This window comes from Elephantulus edwardii, unplaced genomic scaffold, assembly GCF_000299155.1.
Source record: "Elephantulus edwardii isolate Elephantulus edwardi_28Jun2011 unplaced genomic scaffold, EleEdw1.0 scaffold00183, whole genome shotgun sequence".
NCBI classification, from domain to species: Eukaryota; Metazoa; Chordata; class Mammalia; order Macroscelidea; family Macroscelididae; genus Elephantulus; species Elephantulus edwardii.
Genome location: NW_006399933.1, coordinates 4,179,457 through 4,193,636, shown reverse-complemented (window position 1 = coordinate 4,193,636; position 14,180 = coordinate 4,179,457). Strand labels below are relative to the sequence as shown.

General features: G+C 41.7%; 1 protein-coding gene across 1 annotated transcript in view; it reads right to left on the bottom strand.

Annotated features, from left to right (window-relative positions):
• Positions 1 to 14,180, bottom strand: part of PCLO (piccolo presynaptic cytomatrix protein) — a 445,980-nt gene that overhangs the window by 199,543 nt on the left and 232,257 nt on the right. Inside the window, exons 6-7 of the mRNA XM_006896143.1 lie at positions 7,432 to 12,517; positions 5,030 to 7,047 (exon numbers count right to left, since the gene is read on the bottom strand). Of these exons, the coding sequence (XP_006896205.1) occupies positions 5,030 to 7,047; positions 7,432 to 12,517 (7,104 nt within the window). The remainder of the gene's footprint in view (positions 1 to 5,029; positions 7,048 to 7,431; positions 12,518 to 14,180) is intronic.

The following is a 14,180-nucleotide window of genomic DNA, read 5'->3' as shown; positions in this document are numbered from 1 at the left end:
GGGGGAAGGAAGGGAGGGAGGGGGTAAAATGTGCAACAATGAATGAATAAAAATATAGCTTCTCTGTAAATATTTGTTAAAAGTGCAATTAAAATAAAATTTTATAATTAAAAAAATTTAGCCAGATTTTTCAGCCAAACAAATTTTTTTTCATTCTATTTTAGTTGTTTGGTATTTGACCATCTTAGTTGCTGCCAATCTGGGAAGGAACATCTTGCCTACAAATGCTAAACTACTGCAGATTACTGGACCCAGGAACTTGATTTATTAATTCAGAATATAACTTCCAGGCACTGACCAGAACACTCATACACAAAGTATCTTTGCAGTATAAACATCCTTTCTCTTGATTTCTTCATATCTCTTTTAAAAAATGAGAGGCCTTCAATTTACTTGCAATTGTCTGTTAATTTTCTGTTACATTTATCCTAGAACGCTTCTTATGTACTTATTAGCTCCCTTACAAGGGAACCCTGATGGTCCAGTGGGTAAGAAATCGAGCAACCAGTATGAATCCACCTGCTGCTCTGTGGGAGAAAAGATGGGCAATCTCTTCCTTTGTGATTTACAACCTCTGAAAACAGACTGGAGGGTCAGCTACAAGTCAGTTCAGATGGTGCAACAAGTGACAGAAAGACACAGAGCACCAGAAAGTGAGTGACAGTGCCATTAACAATACTGTGGGGAGAGGAGAGATTCTTCCTCCTTGTAGAAGTTATCATTTTCATTGCTTATACAATTCTTGCTACTTTAAAAATAATGAAAACAAATTTTGTAATCTGTGAACAATTTTGCCTTACACTTTACCATCTCAAGGGTGGAAAAGACCTTTTAGTGTGTATTTTCACAGTCTCAGTAAAAGATGCCAGATATTTACATTAAAGACATATACTAAGATCACTATTCTAGAGACCTCTAGTGGTCTAGTGTTAAGAAATATGCAGTTCAATCCCAAAGAAATGCAGTTTGAATTCATCAGCTGCTCTCTGGGAGAAAGATGGGAAATCTCCCATGCTATTTACTCTCTGAAAACTCACTAGAGGGTCAGCTATGAGTTGGTTCCAACTTGGGGGCACACAACAATACTCTCAAAAACAGCAACTGTCACAACTGCTATAGGGGAAGCAGACTACTTTTAAAATATTCTCTTTAATCCGAAGGCGATTTAAAAGTCAGAATGCTCAGTCCAGCAACACATCTCTCACATCTCTGTAACTTGCTCATCTTTGAAACACCTTTGAGCAGCACACCTGTCAGTCCAGACAAGTGGAGGGTTGACATATTACTCTCCTGACATTCAAAGTGTACTAGTAAATGCAGAACTTTTCAACATGTTTTAGAACTGCCTGAATTTGCTCAGTGATTGATCCTTAACTGCTGTCGACTCATCACAAGTCATACCGCCAGCACTCTTGCTCAGAGTCACAGGAGCCACAATCAGTGGGGGCCTCTCCTATACAGGGCATCTCCATGGGCAGGGTAAGAAGATAATGCTTTTGTGGCACTGGGCCACACTAACACTGCCAGATCTATGGCCCAATACTCTGGAATATAGCATGTATAAATTTAGATGGGGTTAAAGGGGTAGTGATAGTAGCAGCAGGATTATTTAGAGAATGAAAGAATTTATGAAATTTGAGAAGATGCAATGACTAAAGAACCACACAAAGATGAGAAGCAAGATCCAGACACACCCTTTGGCGAGACTGAGGCTTTGCACACCCAAACATTAGTAGATGGAGTAGAGTGAGAAGTGTGGCAAGTGTGGTCAATAACTCATGAGGGTAACACACGTGGAGACCACCTCTCTGGGCCCAGGAGAAGTATTTTGAACATATTCTGATTGGATAAGAATTTATTGGAGAGTTTACACTATGGAGTGATATAATCTGGGGTGTGTGTGGGGGGTGTGGATATCTCTGGATGTTCTCCTTAGGATACTGATTGATGAGAGGGCAAGTATGGAAGGAGAACAGAGGCCTGTAGATAAGTTTTCTGCAAATAATACAAGAGATTAAATGTCTTATCTGTCAAAAAAAATCCTTCCCAATCCATGGAAGGTATTTTTATAAATACAGTCTTGTTGTTGTCATAATTATTTTTGTGTAGTAACATGGACAAAATACTGTCATATTGGTGTTTAGAAAGAATACTTCCTGGGAGGTTGGAGTGACTGACAAACATATAGGCATGTGTTGACTGGGTTAGCTCACTCTTGTTCAGTCAATTCTGGCTCATATTGCTCTTGCCTGTCAGAGGAGTGTGCCCCATACGGTTTCCAAGGTTGACACCTTTAGAGAAGTAGACAGCTCTCTTCTCTTCTCCTCTCCTCTTCTCCCCTCCTCGCCCCTCCCCTCCCCTCCTCTCTTCTTCTTCTCTCCTCTCCTCTTCTCTCCCCTCCCCTCCCCTCCCCTTTTTTCTTTTCTTCTTTTTTCTCTTCTTTTCTTTCCTTGTGGGTTTAAAGTGCCTACATTTTGGTTAGCAACTTTTAACTACCACACCACCAAAGCGTCTTTATTTGTGTGAAAATATGCGTAAATAAAAGATGCTAATAATTTATACAAGGTCCTCTATAGACATGGGAAGTAGTGTCCAAATCTGTAATGGTAAAATAATTTCAATTATATTTACTCTAAAATTTCATCAATAATACATTTTTTCCTCCCCTTAGCTCTGTCTGCTCATGTTCCCTAATCTTTAAACACTTTATTGCCTTTATTTCTTTGTACATTTCATTGCCATGGGAAGCTCTGGCTCTGGTGTCATGGTCCATAGCAAGCTGTGTTGCTCACCCAGTTGTTGCTGTTATGTGCCGTCGAGTCGTTTGCAACTCATAGCGACCCTATGTACAACAGCCCTAAACCCTGCTTTATCCTGTGTCAATCGCACTGCCTCTGGCACACCCATTCCGATTACCCCAGTCACTGAATCAATCCACCTCATAGAGCATCTTCCCCTCTTATGCCATCCCTCCACCCTCCCAAGCATGATTTCCCTCCTTGCAACATGCCCAAAGTATGTCAGACAAAGCCCCAGAATCCTTGCTTCCAAGGAGTTGCTTGGTTTAATCCTCTCCACGATGAATCTGTTTGTTTTCTTGGCAGTCCATGGTACATTCAATACTCTTCTCCAGCACCACAGCTCAAAGGCATCAATTCCCCTTCTGTCCTCCATAGTCATTGTCCAACTCTCTGATGCATAACAAGTGATTGCAAAGACCGTGGCCTGTATCAGGCACACTTTAGTCTCCAGAGAGACACCATTGCTCTTGAGTACTTTGGAGAGGTCCCTAACAGCAGACTTTCCCATCACCCAAAGGCTGCACATTTCTGGAAGTTCAAATCTGCCAGTGGCTCCAAGGAATGAAAGATGGGTAGTCTTCTCCCATTGCAGTTTATAGCCTCCAAAACTCAATGGGAAGTACACTATGAGTTAGAAGGATATAATATTGAAGTTATATAATGATTTCCCATGATCTGATGAGTCAAATACTTCGTAAAACAAAGATGGGATGCTACTCTGCTCAATTCCATTACAGCTCTGACCTGGTGTAAGCGAAGCTTCCTTAGGGTGTGGCCTGCAACATCCTTCATCTCACAAGGGATAAAAAGAAGGAAAGAGAAAAAACCAAAAGTGGACTTCATTATCATCATGAAAGAGTCTCCAGGAGCAGTTTGTGTCCTTTTGGACTCAAGAGTGGACTCACTGTTTGATGGTAAGAAAAGCCAAAACACATCGAGGTTTCCAAGGAATGCTTGGTCTTTAGATATTGAAGCAAAATGGACCTTTCTCCAGGAGTGACAGAGAGAAAAGGTCTTCCCCTAGGGCTGGAATCTTGAACTTCAGATTTACAGTCTCCTAAATTCTTCCCAAGTAACTTGTTTGTTAAAGTCATTCACTGTGGTGTTCTCTACTAGAGCAGCACTGATAACTGAGACATTAACGTTTCTTGCTCTTTGTGAATCTAACATATTTACTATGTTGTTATGTGCCATCGATTCAAAACCCATTCATAACTGACTCTCCAGCAAGGTTTCAGAAGCTGCTGAAATCACATGGGAGGCAATTTCCCATTTTTCTCTCAAGGGGCAGCTGGGAGTTTGAGCCACATGCCTCTGGGTTGGTAGTGCAACTCGTCACCAGTAAGCCACCAGAGTGTCCTAAACATTTTAAAATATTTTGGGAAATCTAAAAATTCCTTCAACTTCTGATGATTACTGTTTATAATTAATTATTCTTTTATTAGGTGCTTGAGTGGCTAAATTGTTCTTCTCTGGGCTATTTATTAGTTTATAGCTTGCTACCCTTCAAGAGATCTCACCGAAGGAAGATATAACGATCCATGCCAATAGATTACAACCCAGAAAATTCTATGCAACTCCTACTCAGTAAGACACAGAATCATCATTAATTGGAATTAACTCAATGGCAATGGATTTAGTTTTGGTTTATCCTTTTAATACAGAACCGAATTATATTCCTATTTTCTCTGTGTTTAATGCTAGATCGTCCCCATTCGGGCAAGCATGGATAATTGCCTTACTTTTTTTTTTTTTTTTTCTGTCTGCCCTAGAAATGTCCTGTATTGACTAAGTTTGTTCAAGCAGTATTAAGGAAAATATAACAGTGACTGGCAAGTTGATCTCCAAGACATCTATCAACTCTGGAATTCCAGAAACCCTGGTTCAAAATTTACAGCTGTTCTTAGCCTTATCTGTTTATGTTCACTGTTTATTCCATCATACCAGAATATATACATGTACTAAGTTCACTGAAATAAGTCTTTGATATGCATTAGGAAAATGCCAAAACCCTTTCATCAAATATTAAAATTTCTGTTCCTTTTGTATCACATAATGCTTTCTTTTGGTGGAGATAATTTGAAGTGAATTAGTAAGTACATTTTTATCCCAAATTTCTACAGAAAGAGCCATCACTGAAATAAGGCATTCACTTTATTACCTCTAAAATCTGCAAACAGATTCACAAACAACCCATCATTGTGAACAATAAAAAGAATCACTCTTACCGTATAGCCTTCTGTATACTGAAAAGGAGCCCTGGAGCTCTCGTCCGCCGTGGGACTCAGAGGCTTGGGGTCAGACATAGAACGCTGCATCATCTTGGCTGTTTTAGGACTTGCAGGAGGAACTTTAGCCATGTCGGGATGCAGTACTTTCTGTGGACTTATATCATCAGATAGGGGTTTTTCATAAGGTACAAAGGCGGAGTCTAAGGCTTTGCCTGGTGAAAGTGGTGAGATGGGCGAATAAAGGACTTTTGGTGATTTGGGTGGGGAAGGAGCCAGCTGTACTGTGGAATCTGCTCGAAGGTGAGATGAATAACCAATCTCTAATGGAGTTGGACGCTTCTTGTCTTTGGGGGGAGAGGTAGCACTCAGATACTGAGGACTTTGTGTAGAGTCTGAATCTGCTTCTGTTTGACACCCTAAGCTGCCCCCTTTGTAAGTCTTTTCAGGTGCTGAAATATGTTTGATTATTTCGACCTTCGCATCCACTCTGGCTCGTATTGAAGGCGTCCTTATGGTTCCGACTGGCTCCGTTTGCACTGATATCTCCGCCACTGTCTGGACGGCTATGCTGGAGACCTTGGAGAGCGGTTTGGCCTTGTCTGCCTCTGTGGTGCTTTCACCATACTTCCCAGAACGAGTTTTCCTCCTTGACCGACTGGGCATGTCCCATTCATCCTGATCTTCGTCATCAGTTTGGACACTTGTGTCAACACTTTTTTTAGTTCTCCTCCTCCTGCTCGCGTAACTCCTATCTGCTGCATCTTCATCATCGGTTTGCACGCCACTGTCCACTATCTTTTTAAAAGCTCGAGGATCATCTCCCATATTGTCTCCCATCTCATCATACTGTCCACGGCCTTTGGTTCCGGAACTTCGCTTTTTGGGTGGCTTTTCATCTTTTACAACGACATCGGTGAGAGGTATTTCTGAAACAGTACTCAGGATGCCAGGCGGGGCAATGTACTGGGTGACACCATCCGACTGAACTGTGTACCATCCCTGGCTTTGTGGGATTTCAATTGCCACGACAGCTGACGTTGTAGTGGCTGCTTCTTCTGTTCCCCAAAACTGGCCACCTTCGGGGGAAGCATACTGGCCTTCCAAAATTGCCTGCTCCGTGGTGGTTTGTGGAGACACAGTTCCTGACGGGTCATAGTTATACTGATAGATCTGGCGAATCTTTTGCTCCTCCAGCTGCTGGTGAAGCTGCTGCTGTAGCTGTTGAATCTGTTCAAGCTGCATCTGTTGCTGAGCCAATGTCTCCTGCCTCATCATGAACTGGGCCTGTCGCTCTTCCTCCTGCTGGTAGAGGAGGTGCTGCTTCATCGACTGCAGCTCCTCCAGCTTTTTTTGGACCATGATCTTTTCTTGTTCCCGGAACCTCTGTATTTCCTGGCGCTCCCATTCCAGTTCCTCGGCAAAGCGCTGCTGCTTGATTTTCTCCAGTTCCAAGAGTTCCCGCTCTAAATCTAACTGCTGCTGTTGTTTATCTTCGTCAGGGACAATTAAAAGGCTACTCTCATCCTCCCCTCCTTCAGAAAACACCTCAGCTGCTGTCGTTAAAGTGGGAACAGAGTCGATTGTCTCGGTTGTAAAAGTCTCCATGGTGATGGTCTGTAAGCTGGCATTGATATCAGTACCAGTTACTGTAATGTCCGTTTCCGATGAACCAGTTGTTAGGAAATAGGATCTAGGCAGAGGCTGGCTCTGTTGCAAGGCTGGTAGTGAAGCCACTGCATCAGTTGCGTGCATTCCAGACAAATCCCTTACAGTGGTGCTAAAAATGGAGCCAGGCTGTGTGGTGATAGCAAATGTGGAAGGTACTGGAGTTGCTACCGAAGAATACACAACACCGTTAGATGACTTCAAAACACTCCCCACACAATACTGGGGTCCAGGCGGTGGAGTCATTCTTGCTGTGGAATACTGTGGGGTGCTAAGGCCCAGACCTGAAATGACTTGTCGTGTTTCTGGATATTGACCTGTAGTCTTGATTGAATAATCCATTACCTCACCTGAAATACAGGGCAGAGTTACAGTCCAGTTCCCAGAAAGAAGGATGCTGTTTTTGCGTTTGAAAGCCCTCTCATCTTGATGAACATAATGAACAGGACTGCATGCAAATCCACAGGTTAACCTAATTAGGTGCGGAATAAAAGCAACGTTGAACATGCAGGCACATGCAGGTGACTTGGGGAAGAATATAAAAAATGAAAATAAAAAGCGCACACATATTCCAAGCTACGCTGCCAAAACATCCAAAGAGAAAAAAAAAAATTTAAAAAAGCAAACAAAAACACTACGACAATTGGAAAAGGAGCCGTATTTTCATCCTGAAATGAGATGGGGAACACCAGAATGATTTTTCAAGGACAGGTCTGCTGCCACGTCATACTGACCTGCAGTAATTCTCCCTGATGTTAGATCTACTGCTGCATCAGTTCCTCCAGAATAATCAAAAGCATTCTTACTTTTATAGAAAAAATGTCCAGCTTCTGCTAAATTTGTGTCAGACATGGACGGTTTCATTCCCCCAATCCCTCTGTATCCATACGGCCCTGACCGGTCATACTGATAGTGGTCATCCCTATAACCAAAACGATCTTCTGGGAGAGTGGTCGCAGGCTGCTGTGCTGTGCAACTTCTTCCGAAAGGGAACTTATAAACCACGTCACAGCACACAGCCCTTCGTCCTGCAGTCAGATCAACAGGTTTTTCATCATCTTCTATTATTTTGGTCACTGCACTTGAAGTAGCTTCATCCACTGTTACGACAGTTCTATGAGACTTGGTAGTGCTGAGGTCCACAGCCTCCCCATCGGGGATTCCCTGGGAAGAGACACTATCTGTCCAGCCATTTGTAACCCCAACGGGAGGTACAGTAACAGGTTTTGCAGCAGCCAGTGTCACTGCATGTGCTGAAGTACTCAGAGACAAGTTGATCGGTGCTTCCTCCCTAAGTGAGGGAAAAGCCTGGGCACTTGTCATCCTGTGGGGGGGCTCGGAGTACTTTGATGTGGTCAGCTGGAGAGGTGTTGTCATTGTAGGCTCTATACTCCTAAAGCTCTCGGTGCCTGTGGTGTAGCTTGTACTAGCTGTGCATGTAACAATGGCCCCTGTTTCTGTAGCAAGGGACACTGGCGTTACCGCTGCTGAGGTGGCACTAAGGTTTATGATGGATGGCTGCACAGTACTAATCTGTCTCCCATAGACATCACTTGATGTTGTCTGTCTTTTCACATCCATCGTGGAAGCAGAAAGATCCATACATTTTTCAGTTCCTTTAGTTTCCACTTTTGGTACCGTACGCAAATCAATGACATCACCCACAATGTGTAATTTTCCATTTTCCTTATACTGATGCTTCTCTAAATGTAGAGTATCTAAAGCAAGAAGTTCTTGAGGAATTGTTATAGTGACACTGCTGGGACCAACACTAGAGACTATACTTTTAGCTGATGAAACTTCAACTTTGGGCACTTCTGTTGTGGGAAATTGTGTCAGTGAAGTTGGGACAGGTTGAAATGAAGATGGTGTTGTGATGGGGACAGCAGAAAATGTCTCCAAACCTCTTGCAACATATGGGCTCTGCTGTGAAGAACCTGGAATAGCTGAAGCTGTCACAGGAGGAATTACAGAAAACACTGATTCAATGGAAACCAGATCTTTGGGTGGTGATCCTAGGGGCCAACTCGTAATTGCTTGACCACTTGAATCTGTTGGAGTCCCAGGTTCAGATGGCAACGTGATGACAACGTAAGTTTCCATAAGGGATTTAGAAAACCTTGGTGAAGACTTGTTAGAGTGTGGAGATAGTGGGGAGGTAGGGGAAGGCAACTTATAATCTGCTGAAGTCACTAAATTCAATGTCATATTTGATGTTAAAGATAAACCGTTTGGTTTGGGAGGTGTATCTGCGGATTTCTGTGTAGTTATTGGGTGTTGAGGAACTATTGGCTTAGGAGCGATTGGAGGTTTGCTTGGTTCAGGTCTGTGTGTAAATACAAGTCCAGATGGAATAGAAGATGGCTTAGGAGGGACAGGAGGAGGTGCAGGTGTACTAATCTTTGTTATGGGTGACCCATTACTCTTCAGAACAGCCTGGATCTCTACAGGAGCAACAGCATCAACCAGAGGGATAGCAGCAGGAGCTGGAGTCCCTGAAGTGGTAACTGGTACCTTTCTTTTAGGGTAAGTCACTGGTTTAGAAGAAGTTGGTGGAGGCAGGGGTGGGGGAGGAGGAGGTGGAGGAGGAGGGGGTGGAGGTGGAGGAGGGGGTGGTGGAGGTTGGGCTGATGTGTCCAAAGAAGAACTTCGAACAAATGGGCGAATTTTAGTTGGAAGAGTGAAAACTGAAGGACTGTCAGGTGGTAATGGAGACACAGGCTTTGCTTGGTCAAATACTTCTCCAGACACAAAACATGTGGCTGAGACCTGCTCCTTCACTGGAAAAGCTTTTGCAGGAGAACGCTGATGATCAAAAAAAGTTTCAGGTAAGGAAGCTGTTGCTAATACAGCTTCAGCTTCCTCCTTTTTATCTCTATAAGCTTCTAAGACTTCTAGAATAATGCCATTCCCAGTTTCTTTCTTGGCTTTTTGTGCTGAGTCTTTTTCAGATACAGGTAAGTCCATGGAAACAATGTCAGCAACAGGTCCCTCAAGCTTAGAGGCTACAGACTCTATGACCAAAGGCTCAATAGCAGATAAAGAAATCGCAACATGATCAGCACCGGTCCTATCATCTGGTGTGATAGCCCTGTCTAATGATACACTTATTTCTTCTGGATAGTCAATGATGCTTCCAGGAAAATAAGTTGATGAAGAAATTTCCTCAGAATCCTCAAATTTAGTTATTATATCTGGGGGTTCTGTATAAACCGTCGTTATGCTATCCAGGGTAGTAATAGGGGAGGAACTATCTGTGGTACAAACTGAAGAAACAGATGATGTGAGAGAAGGCGTGTCAGACGGTGGGACAGATGTAGCACTTTCTGAGGGCTCTGAGTACGTCAAAATCAATGATTCATGGGCAATTATTTCTTGAATTTCTCTGGTATAATCAGTTACATATTCATCCTCAATTTCTTCTGCTGAAAAATGTTGGGTTATTTTAACATCTGGAATAGAGAGTGTTGCACTGCTGGTTGAATCTGTAAGCGAAGCACCTGAGAGAATGCTTGACGTCAAAGATGCATCAGGTACCCTGTCAAAGTCCATAGTGGACTCTGCAGCATCATCCCCAAGGGGGAGTTGGCTCGGACTGGCTCCAGGACTTAGCTGCATCTGCTGCCTCTTCATGAGTTCTTCATATGCAGCATCAGCATCTAATAACTTTTTTTCTTCACTAGTAGAAGTTACCATACTTCCAAGATCCACTATCTCATGGCTCTCTGGGATGATATAAGAGCTTGAAACAATATCTTCTTGAGGTACAACAGAATGTAAGCTCTCTAACTCATAGAACTCTTTCTGAAGGTCTGTGATTTTCTGCATAGGGTCTTCATAAATCTGCTCTGCAAGTCTTAGTTTTTGCTCTCTCCCTTTCTGCTGCATAAATCCATTTTCTTCTTCCTGCCTTGTTAGCAAACTGCCATCTATTGACCCATTGTATGTGTCTTCTACTAAAGATTCATAAATATAATCCTCTATTAACATCCCACCATACAAAGGCTCTTTTTCAAACACTTCATCTCGTTCGCTTGCAGCTGGAAAAGCTTTATACTTGTGAGACTTCTGTATCATTTCTTCATACATCTCTTCAGCACTTTTTAATGCCTTTTGGCCACCTTCTTTCTGCATAATAGATTGCTCATCTGTTGGGGAGTATAAAGACACAGCTGTCGGCAATTTATACACTTTCTGCACTTCTATTATTTTTTCTGGGCTTATTTCAAAACCTTCTGGGTCTGATTCAATGCTAGGTGAATATTCAGAGCAGGAGGACCGGTGAAGCTCCTCCATTTCTGCTGCCTGACGTAATTCTTCAGTTGGAGAAGCATCTTCAATGGGAGAGAGATTGCTAGGAGGTGTCTTTGGTCTTTCTCTCCTTCTCTGAGCTCGAAGCTCATCTTTATCTTTCTTTGACTTTTTACTAGAACTCTTTCTTTGTTGCTGTTCTAACTCCCGCTGCTTTTCTTGCTCTTTTAATAATTCCTCCTCTTCTCTCAATTCTTCTTCCTCTGAGGAATCTTCGATAGTAGGCAGGAGAGGACCATGAGACCTGTGTCGGGCTTTGCGTTGCTGTTTGCTTTCGCCTTTTTTGTGACTTGGGCTACTGTCACTGTCTTCATCAAGGGAAGACACCGATGTAGGGGATGTACCAGGAGTGAAGCTGGAAGCATGAAGACTAGAAGAGCCTTCTCCCCTTGACCTGTCTTCTGGTGAATCTGTCAGGCTTTCCATTTCTAATTCTGGCTCTTCATCAAAATACAAAATGGTTTTCTTCTGTGATGTCTCGGCAGTATATTTGTCTGCTATTGTGCTGTTGAGTTCAATCGTTTTAAATCGACGTAGCCCACCGCCTCCAGCAACTGCAAGTTCTTCACTCTCTTGGCTTTTGGTTTCTCTGTATTTCAGTTCGGGGCTGTCATCAAAGGTCTCATCATCCTCATCGTGCCATGAATGGCGTCTCCCGGCATCATCATCAAAGCTCGCACTGATTTTCCTTGTTAGTCGCCTGTGTTTCCCTGGTGTCACTTTTCCTTTCCCCTTTGTTTCTTCCTTCTTTTGGATGTCTATACTACTGCTGAGCTCTTTGAGCTGGTTCCTAATAAACTCATCATCTTCAGAGCCTGAAGCATCCTCATCAGCACTCATTTCTATGATTTGCTTTCGAATGAAGTCTTCCTCTTCACCTGATCCCTGACTATCTTCTTGTTTATACTCGTCGCTGCTTGATGAGCCAACACTTGTCCTCCGTTTCCTTTGGGGAACAGGTGAGTTTTCACTTTCACTGCTCTCTTCAACTGAATCGTAAGGTTGTCTCCTTGTAGCTATGTCATCAACAAACTCAAACTTCTCCTTATAATCCTTTCTGGAAGGAATGCCATGTTGTCCATCTTTTTTCAAAGTATCTTTCTTTTCTTCTTGACTTTCTTTGAGTGCCTCTTCAGAAATAGTAATTTCCTGTGTTTCAGGAAATGTCTGAATTTTCTGTTGGTCCCTAGGTTGCTCTGGAGCAACTCCATGGGGTTCTGATTTCTTTTCAGATTTTTCATCAACCAGTGTACTAGACTGAGCTTCCAAAATTGACAGGACAGTACTCTCTAACTTAGCCAAATCTGAGGGGCTAGAAGGACTGCTTTCTTGAGAAAAAGAGTCCTTTTTGAGGCCCTTGAGCAAATCCTTTTCATCACTTGGAATAAGACTTGGAATTTCACCAAGTGAGCTTGATATTCCATCAGAAGAATATCCTGTATCACTCAGACCTTGGGGGCTTTTCGGCTGCTGAGAACTTGAGGTGTCTGATTTGTCATCTTCCTTTTCCTAGCAGAGAGGAAAAGACAGGAAAATTTAACACAGTTCAATTAACAATTTGGTCTTTCTCTTACTTCAAAATAACAATTAAAATGGAGAAATAATTTTGGAAATTTTGTCATATATATATTTCACTATTTAAAAAATCCTTTGCATGTACAAAAATGAAAAATAGCTTAAATTTATTTACATTCATTTTCATTTAACTAAAGGTCAAGTGTTCTCAGTGACATTTCATCTTAATTGATGTACACTTTACACTTTTACACTAAAATACCATTTTCTTTAAAAAATAAGATTCTTTTTCTAAGCACATTGATTCTAGGATGCAGATTGAATTCTGAAGGAAAAAAAATAAGGAAAGCCTCAAAATAGCATGAATAACAATTTTGGAGAATTCTGTCTCTAATACTTCGGGCATTTTGTCAGGGAGGCCAGCTCTTAAAAAGATCACGATGCTGGGAAAGGTGGCACTCTGATGCAAGGGAATACCTTCAACAAGATAGATTAACATGGTGACTGTGACGAAGGGTTTGAACAGCTCAGAGATCAAGGCAATGGCGTAAGTCAGGCCAAATCCAGTCTGTTGTTCTTGGAGTTACTATGAGCTGTAATCAAAGCAATGGCACATAACACCAACATGAAATACTTTTGGATTAAATGATAAGGAAAAATCGGAACTGAGAGTTAACAAAAAAAAGAATTCGGGATGGACTTCTTGTTTGGCAATCAGTCTGCAAAACGCTGGAAACTTTTCTTAACAAAAATGATCCTGTAATATGACCATGATGATAAATGCTTCACCTAATTCAAAGTTTCTAATTCAAAAATTCTAAATAATTCAAACAGAACACTTTACAAAGATGTTCTGAAAGCTCTAAAATACTATCCGTTCTTGTTATTGTTCTTGATAGTACTATCCTTTATAGGTTAGAATACTTAGAAACTGTAAACTTCAGAAATATTATTCCATTTGTCTGCCTCATCCATACGCCAAAAGAGAAAAATTTGTCTATTTTTAAAAAACTGTTTATCAATTCCTTTTCAAGATTTCATTTCAAAGGTGTTTTACAAACCTAACTCATAAATGTATTCTGATTTTCAAAAGCTTGGTGAATTATTCATGGAAACACAAGTTTTCCAGGATGTAAGGTTGAGAAGCAACTGAGACACTCAGTAGGTACAATACACGTTTCACCTTGTGGATTTTTTCTCTGATGAGACCATGAAAAAAATTTTCATTCAAGAATCAGAGAAGTCTTAAGTAAAAAATAAAATTGATAAATACAGAGATTGTTTGCGTTAGTCCAAAGTAAAAAGGTCTGTCCTGTAGAGAAAACAAAACAAACTACCACCCAAAATCAAAACCAAAACTAAACCTGATCTCGTTAGATTACATGTTGAGAGGACAGTATCCTAAAAGGCTGTCGGCTCCACAGCATGAAAGAACATAAAGAAAAGTTGTACCAAGACATGCTGCATCTGGCTTTGGTTTAGGAGGTCCCTTTGGTTTCGCTCATTCTGCACCTCATACTCTCTCCACATTTCAGGTGTTTTGGTGTAGGTGTGCATCCTTTGACTTCCTATACCCAACATAATTAATGCCAAGATGTACAGCAAACATATCACAAAAGTAGACTTTTCTTTTTTAAAACATTCAAAAAGCTAGAGT